The sequence below is a fragment of the Scheffersomyces coipomensis genome, assembly GCF_036884675.1.
Source record: "Scheffersomyces coipomensis strain NRRL Y-17651 chromosome Unknown DFJ63scaffold_3, whole genome shotgun sequence".
Taxonomy (NCBI): domain Eukaryota; kingdom Fungi; phylum Ascomycota; class Pichiomycetes; order Serinales; family Debaryomycetaceae; genus Scheffersomyces; species Scheffersomyces coipomensis.
Genome location: NW_027042894.1, coordinates 885,243 through 903,520, shown reverse-complemented (window position 1 = coordinate 903,520; position 18,278 = coordinate 885,243). Strand labels below are relative to the sequence as shown.

General features: G+C 31.5%; 4 protein-coding genes across 4 annotated transcripts; all 4 read left to right on the top strand. All coding sequences in view use genetic code 12, as the record gives it.

The window, feature by feature from the left end:
* Positions 1-20: 20 nt before the first annotated feature.
* DFJ63DRAFT_318407 (uncharacterized protein) lies at positions 21-2,805 on the top strand. Its single transcript, XM_064906937.1, has one exon. The coding sequence runs from the start codon at positions 55-57 to the stop codon at positions 2,749-2,751; it is 2,697 nt and encodes an 898-aa protein (XP_064762602.1). The 5' UTR covers positions 21-54; the 3' UTR covers positions 2,752-2,805.
* A 1,155-nt stretch (positions 2,806-3,960) lies between these two features.
* Positions 3,961-5,106, top strand: ERG3 (C-5 sterol desaturase; the record flags this gene model as incomplete). Its single annotated transcript, XM_064906001.1, has 1 exon — positions 3,961-5,106. One exon carries the CDS (start codon positions 3,961-3,963, stop codon positions 5,104-5,106), a length of 1,146 nt encoding a protein of 381 aa, XP_064762601.1.
* Positions 5,107-8,096: 2,990 nt separating this feature from the next.
* DUR3 (Dur3p) lies at positions 8,097-10,864 on the top strand. Its single transcript, XM_064906936.1, has one exon. The coding sequence runs from the start codon at positions 8,488-8,490 to the stop codon at positions 10,684-10,686; it is 2,199 nt and encodes a 732-aa protein (XP_064762600.1). The 5' UTR covers positions 8,097-8,487; the 3' UTR covers positions 10,687-10,864.
* A 1,561-nt stretch (positions 10,865-12,425) lies between these two features.
* Positions 12,426-18,278, top strand: DUR1,2 (bifunctional urea carboxylase/allophanate hydrolase). Its single transcript, XM_064903220.1, has one exon. The coding sequence runs from the start codon at positions 12,764-12,766 to the stop codon at positions 18,233-18,235; it is 5,472 nt and encodes a 1,823-aa protein (XP_064762599.1). The 5' UTR covers positions 12,426-12,763; the 3' UTR covers positions 18,236-18,278.

Here is an 18,278-nt window from a genome sequence, read left to right as displayed (position 1 = left end):
TGAATTACGATTCAAAGTCTTATCAATCCTTAAATCATTACCACCAATCCATCAATGTTTAAAGGATTCTTCCAAACCGGTATAAGGGGAAGTTACAATGTGCTGGAGAATCCATCCTTTGTATCTGAACCTTGGTATGTTTACCCTGCCAAGCATAAGAGTAATGGAAGGATTGTATCGGTATTCATCTTTGATAAATCAAAGTTTGAGGCTATGGTCACAAGATTATGTTCGACTTCATCATCATCCAAGAATCCTAAGATTATAATATCAGAGTCGTATGAGCTTATTAAGTTTGAAGTGAATCAATTGAGTAAGCTTAAACACCCTCAAATCTTACAAATTTATGAAGTACTTGAAGAAACCAAACTGAAGTTCATCTTTGTAAGTGAGCCACTTACAGATAATTTACTTACTGCTAGTAATTTAAGTAAGGATGAACTTAATATTCAAAAGGGGTTGTTACAAGTATCGAAGGGGCTTCAATTCTTGCATAATTACTGTTCAATCATTCATTTCAATTTACAACCGTCATCTATCTACATTAATAATCAAGGAGATTGGAAACTTGGGGGATTTAAATTCTTACAAAATTTGAATGAAATAAGTCCTCAAGAACGAGATAATTTTTATATTATGAATAATTCAAGTTTGATTCCATTTGTTAATTTAAATATGAACTTCACTGCTCCTGAATTGATTATTGATAGTCAACTGAAATTAGATTTTGGGAATGATATATGGTCATTAGGATGTATAATATACTATTTATATAATGATGGAGATCAATTAATCAACTGTTTTGATTCCAATAGCATAAATGATTATAAAGGTGAGTTTCAGAAATTCCAACAAAAGTTTTATAATCATAAAGTAAATGAATTAAAATATTTATTAAAGAAGATTCCCGAAAGTTTATATCCTATCTATCCTCAATTATTAGCAAGATATCCTCATGATAGATTAACCATTGATCAATTCATTGATTCTAATTATTTCAATGGAAGTTTAATTAAAGCCATGTGGTTTATTGATGAATTTTCCACTAAGACTCTTGAAGAGAAATTATTATTTATGAATGGACTTTTGGATCCAAATAATGAATTAGGTAAAGATTTATTATCTCAATTCCCTGCCAGTTTTAAATCCCTGAAATTATTACCATTATTGATTGATTTATTAGTTAATGAATTGAATGTTCTTACTGGACCTGTGATTGAAACTGATACTGATCAATTAATAACTATTTCATTAAATATCATCTTAAAGATTGGTTCAAGTATATCAAGTTTAACTTTCCAAGATAAAATCTTTGGTACACTTTTTAAAGATGATAAGAAGAATAAAAAAGCTCCTGAAACTTATTCAAAATTAATCAAAGCATCAGTCAAGACGAGATTAACATTAGTGGAGAATTTATCAATTTTACAAGATAAATTACATGATAATCAAATTGTTGATTTTTATAAGAATATTCTTGATTTAGTATTAACATCAGCTCCCGCTGAACAAAGTCAAAAACAAGATCAAATCAAATTACAAGAAACTTATTTGAAATATTTAACTAACATTATAGAAAAGATTGAATTCCCCTATATCAAGAATACCTTATTTCCAATGTTATGTCAAGTTTTCAAAACCACTACTATCTTATCCACTAAATTAGTTACGATTGAAGTATTTGAAATGTTAGTTGATAAGAAAATCATTGATAAGATTATTGTTAATGATCAATTATTCCCAATCTTAAAGAATTTAAAAAGTAGAGATAAACGAATTGTCAGAAGTATGTTAAGTTTCTTTATAAAATTGATTAGAAGTGAACATGTTAATTTAGATTTTGAAGCTTCAGTGGAATCAATCTTACCTCAATGTTTAAGTTTATCATTCAGTTGTAATGATTGCAGTCAAGATGAATTTAAAGAGTTTATGAAGGTCTGTAATTCTATTCAAAAGCATTTGATTGAAAAGAGATTGGCAACATTACCGGTTAATGTTCCTAATTCCACTAGAGTCAATGGGAATTCATTTGATGGGAATTTTGAATCATTGATAAATTCTCAAACTATAAATGATGGTAGTAAAGATAATATTTATAAAGGTCCTTCATCAGCAACAACCTTAACGCCAAAAGTACTTACTCCAACCGTCAAGTCTTCACCTCCTCATAAAAATAATACTACTATTGCTCATAAGACAACTCCATTGAATTTAAAGAATGCTGCTGCCACCACATCTCCTACTAATCGTTATTCAAGTTTAAATAATAATCAAAGCAATGTACCAGCTTTGAAGTTTGGTGCTTCAAGTCCTTCAACCAATGTTAATAATACTAGAATGTTAAATACATTGAATAGTACTTTTGACAAACCTAAATATACTAGAAATAACAATACTACTAGAAACAACAATGGTTATCATGATGCTGATGATGATGATGATGATGAATTTGAAGATTTTCAACAGGCTAGAATCACCCCTTCTACCAGACCAACCATTAATTTATCAAAGGAACTTCCATCTAAACCTAATACTAATGGATTCCCTCAAACTCCATTAAAGCCAAATGTGGGTAATGCTATCAATAACAATAGAATTGTAACTCCTCCTACTAAATATCCGCCTGGATTCAATTCTAATATGGTTTTAACACCTAATTCATCTGGTTCAAGGAATAGTAGTAATACTACTTCATCTCATATTCAAGGACAGAAATCGAATAATAATAATGATGTTCTTGATTTCTTATAGATTTGGTAGTATATAGAGGTATGTAGAAATATATATTTATTATTAATTTGCACCCAATTGCATGTATAGAAGTGAGTTCCATTGTTAATGAATTCTCCCCCACTCTACGCATAATTTTTTTGGGCTTGATCGTAAAAAAAAAAGAAAGTTTTGCAGCTTCGGAAATAAATTTGATAACTCCTAACTACTATGTAAACGAATAAAAGTAAGGGGATTAGCAATGTGATTATTGATCTAGATGAATGTTTAAAATTGTGATCCATACGATGTACATGAATCAGGGATTAAACGAAAAGAAAAGACTATAAACAAACAAATGAATGAAATAAGCTTAGACTTTATAAATCAGTCCATGATTAATTGATTGAATGTCAAAGACTTGGTTAGAGTTAATAGGGAAGGGGTAATGGCCAGTCTCTGATATAAAATAACCAAACCATAAAGGCATCAGCTAATGAATAAATTCAATGTGTCGTTGCCGTATATTAAATACTTTTATTTGTTTCTCCTTTATCATATTTGTGTTACCATGGGGGAAAATCGATTAGCTGATTCTTTTCGCTTCTCATCAAATTACAGTGTATACAAATGTAATATGACTTAAAGTTAACTATTCAGGGACTACAGAGATCTGAGATTGAAAGTATCAATGGGTAAGTTAAGTACTTGACCGTATCTTGGTAATGGTTAGTGATGTCATCTTCTTCCACCTCCCCTACCTACCTACATCCATCCATCCCTTCCTATCTCCCCCAAACTACTTCTTAGCAGTTGCTCTTTTTTTTCTCTGTTACCGATACTCGGTTCTCGTTCCCGTCGTATAAAAAATCTGATTAAAATCTATACGACGAAAAAATTAAATTGTTTTTTTTTTTCTGTTTGTTTACTGTTTGCTTACAGCGCTTACTGCTAACTAAAATTTTTTTCCATCTAGACTTTGGGAACGATGTCAAATCATACCACAAGGGGAAACTTGAATAAAGAGAAATATATAAACTGTTGATTACCATATTTGTATTAGTTTTTGGTTTAACTTTACAGTCCATTCACTTCTTCCTCCCCCTTCACATTCTTTCAACCTATTCGATTCATCTGGCTCATCAGACTCATATAACTCTTATACATCCTTCCTTGCTAGAGTTCACTTTTTTCTTTGCTTATTTTTAACAGAGCCCGTGCCTACCCACCACATATCTACACTACTACAATATGGATTTAGTCTTAGAAGCAGCTGATCATTTCGTGTTTGATAAAGCTTATGCTCAACTCTTACCAAAAGGTGGAGTTGTTGATCAATTCATACAGAATAATCCTTTATTACTTAATGTCAAACTGAACTTTGTCAATTATAAAGATTCATTCAATGGAACTTTAACTTCTGCAGCTCCAACCCTTTTAGCCAATCCTATCATTTCATCAATTTATAACTCTGTGGTTAATTATCAAAATCAAGATGAAATTTATGGTTTAAAACCAACCACTTTCTTCGATGTCACAAGTTATACTGAACAATCCATATTATCAAGATCAAATATTTTAAGAGAAGGTGTTTCAATCTTTATAGTCACTGCTATCTTTGGTTGGTTATTATATTTTTCAGTTGCTTCATTATCTTATTATTTTGTGTTTGATAAAAAAATCTTTAATCATCCCAGATATTTAAAAAATCAAATTTGGTTAGAAATTGAAAGAGCAACCACTGCTATCCCAGTTATGGTTTTATTAACTACTCCAGTATTTCTTATGGAATTAAGAGGTTTCTCTTATTTATATTATGATATTAATGAATCAACCGGAGGTTGGAGTGCTTTATGGTGGCAAATTCCAAAATTCATTTTATTCACCGATTGTGGGATTTATTTCATTCATAGATGGTTACATTGGCCATCTGTTTATAAAGCTTTACATAAACCTCATCATAAATGGATTGTTTGTACTCCATTTGCTTCTCATGCTTTCCATCCTGTCGATGGATTTTTCCAAAGTATTCCTTATCATATTTATCCAATGGTTTTCCCATTACATAAAGTATTATACTTATTTTTATTCACTTTTGTTAATTTCTGGACTGTTATGATTCATGATGGTCAATATTTATCAAATGATCCATTTGTAAATGGTACTGCTTGTCATACCGTTCATCATTTATATTTCAATTATAATTATGGACAATTCACCACTTTATGGGATAGAATTGGAGGTTCTTATAGAAGACCTGATGATTCCTTATTTGTTAAAGATTCTAAAAAGGATCAAGACGAAAAAGTATGGAAACAACAAGTGGTTCAAATGGAAGAAATTAGAAATGAATTAGAAGGTAAAACTGATGATAGAGAATACATCAGTAAGGATTAGTCCTTCCCTATCCCTTCACTTTTCATGACTCCTTTCATATCTTACTCTCTCTCTCTCTTTATCTTATGTATGTATTTTTCCTTGCCTTCCCTTCCTTATCATTCTCGATGAATAATTATTCAAGTGAAATCAGTTTTGTTTATGCCTATTTTTTATTTGATATATTCTACTTTTACGATATGTGATTAACTTTTACCCTAATTTACCAAACTATAACCATTATTATTCAAAAAAAAAAAAAAAATTCATAAATTAAAAAAAAAAAGTTAAAATTTGTTTATAGATGAATCTTTAATTAATCTATGTTTTTAATAAATTAATTATCAATAAATTGACTTGTGTAGAGTAGTTTGTTTAATCATTGTTCTGTATTCTTTGCGGTCCGGTTCAGGCAAGCCAGGACAGAGATGATGATTTGATGACTATTGTACATGTCATAAACGTTGAATGAATGCAAGTAAATACGATGAAGGTTAATTAACACTGATAAGAATGCATTACTGATACTGTTTTAAATTACGTTAAATCAATCAATCTAATTACATGACTATATCCTACCCATCGTGTCATTGCGACCTCTCATACCAGAAGAGGAGAAGACAATGCAAGGACGTAATCTATAATCATCCTAATTTAAATAATAGAAGCATGGAAGTAATTATCTTATGGTTAGTATCTTCAATCTAACTGGTCTAAACCATCAAATGTCGATCTCTAATTAAATTAATTTGAAAATCAATACCCATTTCCATTAGGTTGTAGATTTTTTTATTTAGGAAGTAATTCCTTATCGAATGATTTACAAGACCTAATTTAAAGTTTAATTAATCCAGAGATAAGGGATTAATTGATTATTCTAAGTTAAATAAATGACCTTTGGATTGCCTTAGTCAATTAACTCATCTTACAATTAAAAGCTGGATTAAACAAGATGCGAAAAGTTTTTTTTGCACTCCTGTTGTTTGTAGGGCGCTAAATGGAGACATATTTAGGGACCGAAACGCTAACTGGAAAATGGCCCGAACTTTTCTTTTTAAAAAAGTAAAAAAAAAAAAAACTTAAAAAAATGCGTTCTGCATACAGACCATTTTGTGTAATCAGTATTTTAAATGCAGAACAAATATAATAAAAATAATAAAATTGATAATATGATAATGGTGATTAGTTCAAACATGACTATTTACCACGCTGATATTTATTTGGTTGACTCACAACAAACAATAGAGTAGAGTATTGAGGTACATAAGTACATACCAAACATACATTATACATCTCATTCCGCTTGATCTGATTTCTAAGCATACCCTAGTTAAACCTTTCATGTAAGGAATTCAATATTACTTTTTATTTACTCCAGTTTTTATATGTAGGTAAGTCATGTCATGTCAAGACAAACTTGTATACATAACAATATCAACTACGTAATATAATGAATATTTCATTTATCATTTCCAAACCAAAACAGAAAAGAAAATTCTCTTGGCCCCCTGGACCTCTTATCAGAAGAATGAATTGAGAGCTCCTTCTGTACGGCGAGAAAAAAATATTTTCAAAATTTTGGATTCATTTGTTTTGCGGCCCACTTCGGTGTCAAAATTTTTTTTTCCTGTATTTTGCGCAAATTAATTAGGGATAATTTCCCCCTAGAACATTTTAAATTTAGTGTCTTTTATACAGCATTCTATTTTTATGATATGATTAGGGAAAAAAAATTAAATCAATTTAATATATTGGAATTAACTTACAACATGAAACATAAACACATGACAGAATTAGATAGATAGATAGATGGACAGTAGATCCACCGTATCGAACGACCTTCTGCCATTGGTTGAGAACCCCAAATCTCTTGTTTTGAAATGTCAATCTTAATGATAATTCATTGAAAATCCTTAATGCTCTGGTTAATACTTGAAAATCTCGTTTTGTGGTAAGGGTACGGCTACTAATTAATTAATTAATTTTAGCGCCTAATAGTAGTAAAAATAATTTATTTTTTTAGTGAGAATCAAGTCACATGATAGAAAGATTCCCACTAAATTAAAAATTATATAACAAAACTAAGACTTAATTGGTTACATATCCTAGCCCCACTTTATGATTTCTAATAGGTCCAATTACTGATTTCTTATCTATTATGATTAAAAATAACACCATATACAACTTAATATTAGAAATTGACACACAAAATCTAAAAGATTTTTCAACTTACTTCAACGGCTTCGTATACCTAATCCGATACATTGCAGTAAGTTTAATTTGATTATATTATTTTTACATTTATCAATATTATTATTTGCTATTTCTGGGCTAAAGTGGTAACATACTGATTAGATCAATCTTAAGTCTTGTGTTGTATTGTATAGTCTTACTTGTTGTTAACTTTTGATCATATCTATTCCACCTTACATTCGTATGGTTATTTTTTTATATAGTGTATATTTTTAGCTTACCGGGCCATTTTTCTTTCCCCGGCCCACTATATTATTTTCCTTCTATTAGTACCTACTAATGTTCTACTTTAGTTATGGAAGCATGTACTTGACCATCCTTTGAATGGATTACACTTGATCATCATGGTCACCCCATTGATAACAATCTAAATCAGGTCAATTGATCCTTTGAATATAATAATGACATGTTCTAGAAGTAACATGTTCTAGAAGTAACATACTCTATGTAGTCTACAATTACTATATAAAACAATCGTTAATATTGAATGTTTAATTGACGTGCAGTTTCACAAGCGATTGACTGATCCATAAGCTACAAACCGCCTAATTGTCCCCAAGTAAACCATCTTGTCTCATTCAATTCAATTGAAAACAAAGCCCAGTAAAAAATTGTAAACCACCCACCCTGTGCTGTCTTGTTCTAATGATAGTGAAAACTGAAACGCAAAAATGCCCCTTGAAAAACATTAACTGTAAAAAAAGAAAAAAGAAAAACGGTAATTTCTCAGTTTATCAAAGGTGTCGCTTTCGTTATCTAAAAAAAAAAAAAAGCAAAAAAAAAAAAAGCAACCAAAAATAAAAGATAAAAAATAAATTTTATTTTTCAATAATGACTAAAATAAAAATATCTGCATAAGCGCTGTATCAATATACATTTTGGGCCCAATAAACAGGAATTAACTACTTAGTTTAATTTAGTTACCGGTTTGTTTTCATTATATTATTTTTTTACAACTTATATCAAAATTTTTCAATTGAATCATCTGCAACAGTTAATTGTTACTAATTTTATAAATATAAATATACCTGAAAATTCTCCATGATTTGGTATTTTTCAATTTTTCATGTTTTATATTTTTATAATCATCAATTCTTTTGGGTTTGACTTTAAATACAAACTAAAATAGAATATTGATAATCTTATACAATGACTTCAGCTGATTATATTCCATTACCGCAAGCTGCAGGTTACGCTGTTGTGGTTGGGTTAGGTGCTGTTTTTGCCCTTGGTATGATGCTTACTACTTACGTCTTGAAAAGATATAATCGTGAAATTATGACTGCAGAAGAATTCGCTACTGCTGGTAGATCAGTTAAAACTGGTTTAATTTCAGCTGCTGTTGTTTCATCTTGGACTTGGGCTGCTACTTTATTAACTTCTACCACTCAAGTTTATAATAATGGGGTTTCTGGTGGGTTTTTCTATGCTGCCGGTGCAACTTGTCAAATTACTCTTTTCGCTTGTTTAGCTATTAAAGGTAAAGAATTAGCTCCAGGTGCTCACACTTATTTAGAAATTGTTAAAGCAAGATATGGTACTGTTACCCATGCTGTCTATTGTTTCTGGGGTTTTGCTACTAATGTTTTAGTTACTGCCATGTTATTAACTGGTGGTTCTGCTGTCGTTAATGATTTAACTGGTATGAATACTGTAGCTGCTTGTTTATTATTACCATTAGGAGTGGTTATTTATACTTTATTCGGTGGTATTAGAGCTACTTTCTTAACTGATTATGCCCATACTGTCGTTATGATTGTTATTATTTTAATCTTTGCTTTCTCAACTTTTGCTACTAATAAAGATTTAGGTTCTCCCGGTAAAGTTTGGGAAGTTATTACTGCCTTAGCTGAATCAAATCCAAAGGAAGGTAATGCTGGTGGTTCATATTTAACTTTAAGATCAAGAGGTGGTGGTATTTTCTTTGTTATTAATATTGTGGGTAATTTCGGTACTGTGTTTTTAGATAATGGTTATTTCAATAAAGCTTTTGCTGCTGATCCAAGAGCTGCTTTACCAGGTTATGTTCTTGGTTCTCTTGCTTGGTTTGCTATTCCATGTTTAATTTCTTTAACCATGGGTTTAGCTGGTTTAGCTTTAGAAGGTACTCCTTCATGGCCAACTGCTCAACCATTAACCGCAGCTCAAGTTTCTGCTGGTTTAGTGTTACCAAACGCCGCCGTTGCTCTTTTAGGTACTGGTGGAGCTGTTTGTTCTTTATTAATGGTTTTCATGGCTGTTACTTCTGCCATGTCTGCTGAATTAATTGCTGTTTCAACTATTTTCACTTATGATATCTACAGAAGTTATATTAATCCAGCTGCTACTGGTAAACAATTAATTTGGGTATCTCATATGTCAGTTATTGCTTATGCGTATATTATGGCTGGTTTTGCCATTGGATTATACTATGCTGGTATTTCAATGGGTTATCTTTATGAATTAATGGGTGTTATAATTGGTGGTGCTGTTTTATCATCTGCTATGACTTTACTTTCTAAGCATCAAAATGTTGTTGCTGCTACCTGGACTCCACCAATTGCCACTGCTTTAGCTATTATTTCATGGTTAGTTTGTACCAAAGTTCAATTTGGTTCAATTACCGTTGATAATACTTTTGAAGATAATGCTATGTTAACTGGTAATGTGGTTGCCTTATTATCCCCATTAGTTATTGTACCAATTTTAACCTTTGCATTCAAACCTCAAAATTTCGATTGGGAAATTTTAAAATCAATTCAAAGAGTTGATGAAAATGATGAAATTTTACAAGCTACTCATGCTGTTGGTAGTAAAGAAACTGATGTTGAAATTGGGGTTCATCCTGTAAAATCTCAAATTAGTGTTATTGCTAGTGAAATTGCTGAAACTAAATATAATCAATTAGAAGAAGAAGAAAGATTATTAAATAAATCATTTAAAATAGCTGCTATTATTTGTGTTACTTTAACTGTTTGTCTTTTAGTACTTTGGCCAATGCCAATGTATGGAACTTCTTATATCTTCTCTAAGAGATTCTTTACTGGTTGGGTTGTGGTATTATTGATTTGGATTTTCTTTTCAGTTGGCATGGTTATTATTTATCCACTTTATGAAGGTAGAGTTGGATTATATACTACCTTCAGAGGTATTTATTGGGATTGTACAGGTCAAACTTATAAATTAAGAGCATGGCAAGAAGCTAATCCAGAAAAATTACATGCTGTTCAATCACAAGTTGCTGCTCATTTGTTAGCCACTAGTCAAAGTAGAAGTAAAGTTGTTTATGAAGGTAAAACCATTCATGATGGAACTATTACTCCAAATGGTATTGATTCTAAATTAGATGATGTCAAGAAAGAATTCTAACCGTTTTAGTTGTAACTTGCTTGATTTAGGTTGATATTCTTGTTGTTGTTGTCTTTTTTTATTTAAATTTAGTGTTAAATTGGTTTAAGCTGGGTCTTAAAGAATTTTTTTACATCTATTCTATTGTTTAGTTTTGTTCTTTTATTGTGTGCTTATGTTGAGTTTTTATCAACTAAAGTGATTGTTAATTATTATTATTATTATTATTATATTACATTTTATTTGGTAGTATATAGTATTTAGTTCTTGTTTAAATGTTTTTAACCAATTGTGTGACTCAAATATATATTATTATTATTATTGTTATTAAAATTATTAGAAGTAAAAAAATAATATAGAATCAATTTATTGAAGCGCAAATGAGGTTATGCAAGGAAACTCAAATTTTGCATGTTCTGCTTACAAGCTACTACGGCATAAATGGGACATATCAAAGAAAGAAATACTCCCTACCACAGGTGTCAGAAAGTAATAATAATAATAATAAATTACAAAGCCATGTAGCGATTAAATCATTGCGGAATCGGTATATCTATATTAAAGGGTATTGTGACGAAATTATATCGTATCCTGTATATTATATCCATCTGAAAATCCTTCGATAAGCCGCTCATTGATCTTATCAATATAATTACCAAAATGGCCCATATCCTGAAAAGACAGGTTTGAAAATTATTTTGACAGTTTATGATTGACACCTCTTCTATCGGATATCTTGAACCAATAAAATCGCACGATAGCATTTGATGGTCAATCCTGACCTGAAGGGTGTGAATCTATTTTTTTTCTTTCGCTCTACAGCCTTAATTGATAAAATCAAATTGCAAATAGAATAATTTAGATTTGTAGCCTTGGTCTATAGTAATTAATAGATAAATATTTGAAAAGTAAATCGTTTCATTATCTTTTGTCTATTGAAGTAAATGTTTTATTTTATTCTTGATAAACATACTTTGATTGACTTCTTAAACGCAGCTTGAAAAGGAATATTGAACCGTACTTTGGAGCTCTTCTCTCACCCTAAATTAAAAGTGCTTAACTACTATCAAAAAAAAAAATACATACAGTATCACCAAAGCCTAAAAACTAAATCTCAAATCATAAAAAGTTGTTGCAAACTTCTTGATTTGAAATCAAAGTTGAAAGTCTCTCTAATCAAAACTCTTCTGACCCTGTATAACTTATACCAACCTTATAATACTAACTAACTATAAGATTTATATGTCAAAAGGGTGTCGAATGCCATTTTCTGTTTTCACAATTGCAAAAATATGGACCGTAAAAATTTATGACCAGGCGGCCCGTCGCGGTGTTTGGATATTTTGTTTGTCTCACTATTTTTGTATGGCAATTCTTTTTTGAGTGAGGAATTTTTAACTATGGTGGGTCGCGGAATGATTCCATTAGCGGATAGATGCTAACAACTGCTTTTCACAGCCAGTTTAGTTACTATGAACCATACAATAATCAACCAATTGATTAATTGTTGATAGTAGTAATGGGGGTCTAATACCGATGAATGAGATTGATTGTATTACTCCTCCTCTTTAGATTACGATAAGCAAACCCAGTATATCAACCATTATATAAATAGCAAAGTAGATCCTTAACGATTTTCAAGATTAGCTTCCACTGACCTCAATCAATTTTTTTGTTTTGTTCATAGCGGTGCATCGGAATTTTCCACAAACCAAAAATTCACTATTTTTCAAATACTATCAATTTCCGTTTTTGGATTCACTTGATTTATTGATAAACTTTAGTATTTATTCATTTCCATATCCACATCTTTTTCCAAAAATCTTAGTCAACATTCCTCATCAACAAGTTTAAGGTAGATTCAAGGGTTTGTTATAGAATTATTAATTTGTTTCTTATAACCTTAATAACTGTTAATTATCAATCAAATTTCAAAAAAATTTCAACCTCCGCGGAGCATTAATTTTAGTTTTTTGTTGACAGATCTCCACAAATCATTCCAATTTGACAACATTTAACGAATTGAGGTCAATTTTCATATATATTATCATTCCAAATCATTAGTCTGATACCATCATATCAATCGAATCAACTGAATATGTCATATCTTGGTTGGACAGTCCATGATTGGAAACAATTCCATTATCAAGCTACTCCCAATGAATCATTTGATTTATTAGCTCAATTATTAGCAGCTCAAAAACCAGCTCCAGAAGATACTGCTTGGATTTCAGTAGCTTCCATAGATAACTTGAAACATCAATGGAATTTCCTTCAATCAAGAGCCAACAAATTGGATTTACCATTATATGGGGTTCCAGTCGCCATAAAAGATAATATCGATGTGAAAGGTTTTGAAACTACTGCTGGTTGTGCAGCTTATGCTTATTTACCAAATCAAGATGCAACTACTGTCAAATATTTAAGAGATGCTGGGGCTATAATAATTGGTAAAACCAATTTAGATCAATTTGCAACTGGTTTAGTGGGTACTAGATCTCCATATGGTATTACTCCAAATACATTCAATCCAAAATATGTTAGTGGTGGTTCTTCTGCAGGTTCAGCATCAGTAGTGGCAAGAGGTATAGTTCCAATTTCATTAGGTACTGATACTGCTGGTTCAGGTAGAGTTCCTGCTGCTTTAAATAACATTATTGGTTTAAAACCTACCAAAGGTGTATTTTCAACTAGTGGGGTGGTACCAGCTTGTAAATCATTAGATTGTGTTTCAATCTTTTCTCTTAATTTACAAGATGCTCAATTAACTTTTGAAGTTATGGCTCATGAAGATGGTTTAAATGATGAATATTCAAGACCATTACCTGAAAATCCATTATTGAAATTCCCTCAAACTCCAACTATTGGTATTCCAACTAGTTTAGAATGGTATGGTGAAGAAGAAAATCCAAAATTATATACTAAAGCTGTCGAAATATTTGGTAGTGAAAAAGTGGGTGCAAAATTAGTTCCAGTTAATATTGATTTATTAGTTGAATTAGCTAAATGCTTATATGATGGCCCATGGGTGGCTGAACGTTATACTGCCATGAAAGAATTTTTTGCTACAAATCCTCCAGTTGAAACTTTAGATCCAACTGTAACTGCCATTATAAAAGGTGGTGAAAAACATTCAGCTGCTACTGCTTTTGATTATGAATATAAAAGACAAGGAATAATTCAAAGAATTAAAAAGGAATTAAAAGGTATAGATGTTCTCATTGTTCCAACTGCTCCATTAACTCCAACCATTGAACAAGTTAAAAATGAACCAGTTAAAGTCAACTCTCATCAAGGTACTTATACTAATTTTGTCAATTTAGCTGATATGTCAGCTTTATCTATTCCGGCTGGGTTCCGTCCTGATGGATTACCATTTGGTATTACTTTATTATCTGATAAATTCAATGATTATGCCCTTTTAGAATTGGCCAGTCGTTATATAAAACCATATTCCGAAACCATTCCAAGATTCTACGGTAATTTAAATCATAAAATCGTTAGCAACTTAGGTGATGAATTATTACCAAACGTTCCAAAATTAAATCCTGAACTGCAAATCAAATTAGCTGTGGTTGGTGCTCATTTAAAGGGTTATCAATTACATTGGCAATTAGAAAAAGTTAATGCTACTTTCATAGAATCAACCACCACATCAAAGAAATATAAATTATATGCCTTACCTAAATCTGGACCAGTTGCTAAACCAGGTTTAAGAAGAGTTAGTGAAAATGGTTCTGACATAGCTCTTGAAATATATTCAATTCCAAAAGAAAAATTTGGTGATTTCATTGCTATGGTTCCAGAACCATTAGGTATTGGATCAGTTGAATTGAAATCAGGCGCATGGGTGAAATCATTCATTTGTGAAGAATTTGGTTATAAAGTTCCAGGTACCACTGATATCACTTCATTTGGTGGTTGGAAGAATTATCAAGAACATTTAGTTAGAGAAAATGCTCAAACTAAAAAACCATTCAATTCAGTCTTAGTGGCTAATAGAGGTGAAATCGCCGTCAGAATTATCAAGACTTTAAAGAAATTAAGCATTAAATCAATTGCGGTTTATTCAGATCCTGATAAGTATGCCAAGCATGTTTTAGATGCCGATGTTGCCATTCCATTACATGGTACTTCTGCTGCTGAAACTTATATCTCCATTGATAAAATCATAAAGGCTGCTAAAGATAGTGGGGCTGAAGCTATTATCCCAGGTTATGGTTTCTTATCTGAAAATGCTGACTTTTCAGACAGATGTGGTAAAGAAGGAATTGTATTTGTAGGTCCATCTGGAGATGCCATTAGAAAATTGGGTTTGAAACATTCAGCCAGAGAAATCGCTGAAAAGGCTGGTGTACCTTTAGTTCCAGGTTCTGGTTTAGTTAAGGATGCTAAAGAAGCTAAAGAAATTGCAGCTAAATTAGAATACCCAATCATGGTTAAATCTACTGCCGGTGGTGGTGGTATTGGTTTACAAAAAGTTGATTCTGAAGCCGATATTGAAAGAGTATTTGAAACTGTTCAACATCAAGGTAAATCATATTTCGGTGATTCTGGTGTTTTCTTAGAAAGATTCGTGGAAGATGCAAGACACGTTGAAATTCAAATGTTAGGTGATGGTTATGGTAAGGCTATTGCTTTAGGAGAAAGAGATTGTTCTTTACAACGTCGTAATCAAAAGATTATTGAAGAAACTCCAGCTCCAAACTTACCAGAAGCAACCAGAGCTAAAATGAGAAAAGCTGCTGAATCATTAGGTAGTTCAATGAATTATAAATGTGCTGGTACTGTTGAATTCATTTATGATGAAAGAAGAGATGAATTTTACTTCTTAGAAGTCAATGCCAGATTACAAGTTGAACATCCAATTACTGAAATGGTGACTGGATTAGATTTAGTTGAATGGATGTTATTAATTGCTGCTGATGATCCACCTGATTTCAGTCAAGAAATCAAAGTTACTGGTGCTTCGATGGAAGCTAGATTATATGCTGAAAATCCAGTTAAGGATTTCATGCCATCTCCAGGTCAATTAACTGAAATTAAATTTCCAGAATGGGCTAGAATTGATGGTTGGGTTGAAAAAGGTACTGTTATTTCTGCCGAATATGATCCAACTTTAGCCAAGATTATCGTTCATGGTAAGGATAGAAATGATGCTTTAAAGAAATTACGTCAAGCTTTAAATGAAACTGTTGTTTTCGGTTGTATCACTAATATTGATTATTTAAGATCAATTGCTAATTCGTCGATGTTTGAAGAAGCTAAAGTTGCCACTAAAGTTTTAGATACTTATGATTATAGACCAACTGCTTTAGAAATCATTCATCCTGGTGCTTATACCACAGTTCAAGATTTCCCAGGTAGAAAAGGTTACTGGCATATTGGTGTTCCACCTTCAGGATGTATGGATGAATATTCATTTAGAGTTGCCAATAGAATTGTTGGTAATGATAAAGCTGCCCCTGGTATTGAAATCACTTTGAATGGTCCAAAGATTTTATTCCATCATAATGCTGTTATTGCAGTTACGGGTGGTAAAGTTGAAGTTGATATTAATGGTACTATCATTAATCAATGGGAGCCAATTCATATTAGAAGAGGTGATAAATTATCAATTGGTAAATTAACTTCTGGTTGTAGAGCATACTTAGCCATCAGAGGTGGTATTGATGTCACTGAATACTTGGGATCAAGATCTACATTTGCCTTAGGTAATTTAGGTGGTTATAATGGTAGAGTTTTGAAATTAGGTGATGTTTTATTCTTAGGTCAACCAGAAATTTCCAGTTGTACTTTACCAGCCCCAATTTCTGAACCAACTACTATTTCTAAAGCTTTAATTCCAGAATATGCTAATAAAGTTTGGAAAGTTGGTGTTACTTGTGGTCCTCATGGATCTCCAGATTTCTTCCAACAAGAATCAGTCGAAACCTTCTTTAGTGAAACTTGGAAAGTTCATTATAATTCCAATAGATTTGGGGTTAGATTAATTGGTCCAAAACCAAAATGGGCTAGACCTGATGGTGGTGAAGCTGGTTTACATCCTTCTAATACTCATGATTATGTTTACTCATTAGGTGCCATTAATTTCACTGGTGATGAACCTGTTATTTTAACTTGTGATGGTCCATCATTAGGTGGTTTTGTTTGTGAAGCTGTTGTGGCTGAAGCTGAAATGTGGAAAATTGGGCAAGTTAAACCAGGTGAATTAATTCAATTTGTTCCATTATCATATACTGATGCTAAGGGATTAAAGAAACATCAAGATAAAATCATCGAAGATTTATCTGGTGATTTACCAACTATTGAAGGTAAACAAATCAAACCCGAAAGTCCTGTTTTATATCAATTCCAAGTTAGTTCCAATGCTCCAAAAGTTACTTATCGTCAAGCTGGTGATAGATATATTTTAGTTGAATATGGAGATAATGCTCTTGATTTGAATTTGAGTTATAGAATTCATAAATTAATTGAAATGGTGACTGAATATAAGACCACTGGTATAGTTGAAATGTCTCAAGGGGTTAGATCTGTTTTAATTGAATTTAATGATGAAGTGACTCAATCAGAAGTATTAGAAACTTTAATTTCTTATGAAAGAGAATCAATCTTTGTTAACAAATGGAAGGTTAAATCCAGAATTATTAAATTACCAATGGCTTTTGAAGATAAGAAGACTTTAGGAGCTGTTACAAGATATCAAGAAACCATTAGAAGTGAAGCACCATGGTTACCTAATAATGTTGATTTCATTGCCTCTATTAATGGTATGAAGAGAGAAGAAGTTAAAGATTTAGTTTATACTGCTAGATTTTTAGTCTTAGGTTTAGGTGATGTTTTCTTAGGAGCTCCATGTGCCGTTCCATTAGATCCAAGACAAAGATTATTAGGTACGAAATATAATCCATCCAGAACCTATACTCCAAATGGTACTGTTGGTATTGGTGGTAATTATATGTGTATTTATACTATGGAATCACCAGGTGGTTATCAATTAGTGGGTAGAACTGTTCCAATTTGGGATAAATTAACCTTAGGAGATCATTCTGGTGATAAACCATGGTTATTAAGACCATTTGATCAAGTTGAATTCTATCCAGTTAGTGAAGAAGAAGTTGATGAATTTTCAGAAGAAATGAATGCCGGTAAATTTAAAGTTGAAATCAGTGAAACTGTTTTTGATCATGGAAAATACTTGGAATGGATTCAAGAACATTCTGATTCTATCGAAGAATTCCAAAAGAGTCAAGGAGGTGAAAAAATGGCTGAATTTAATAGATTAATTCAAATTTCTAATAGTGAATTAGAACAATCTGGTTCTAAGATTGAAGAAGATGAAACTTTCAGTGATGATGCTGAATTAGTTTATTCTGAATATTCTGGTAGATTCTGGAAATCATTAGTTTCAGTTGGTGATGAAGTTGTAGCCAATCAAGGGTTAATTGTAGTTGAAGCCATGAAAACTGAAATGGTGGTTAATGCTACAAAAGCTGGTAAAGTTATTAAGATTTACCACAAGAATGGTGATATGGTTGATGCTGGTGATTTAGTTGTTGTTCTTGAATAATGAGACGATAACTTTTATATATATTGTACATTAGATTTTTCTT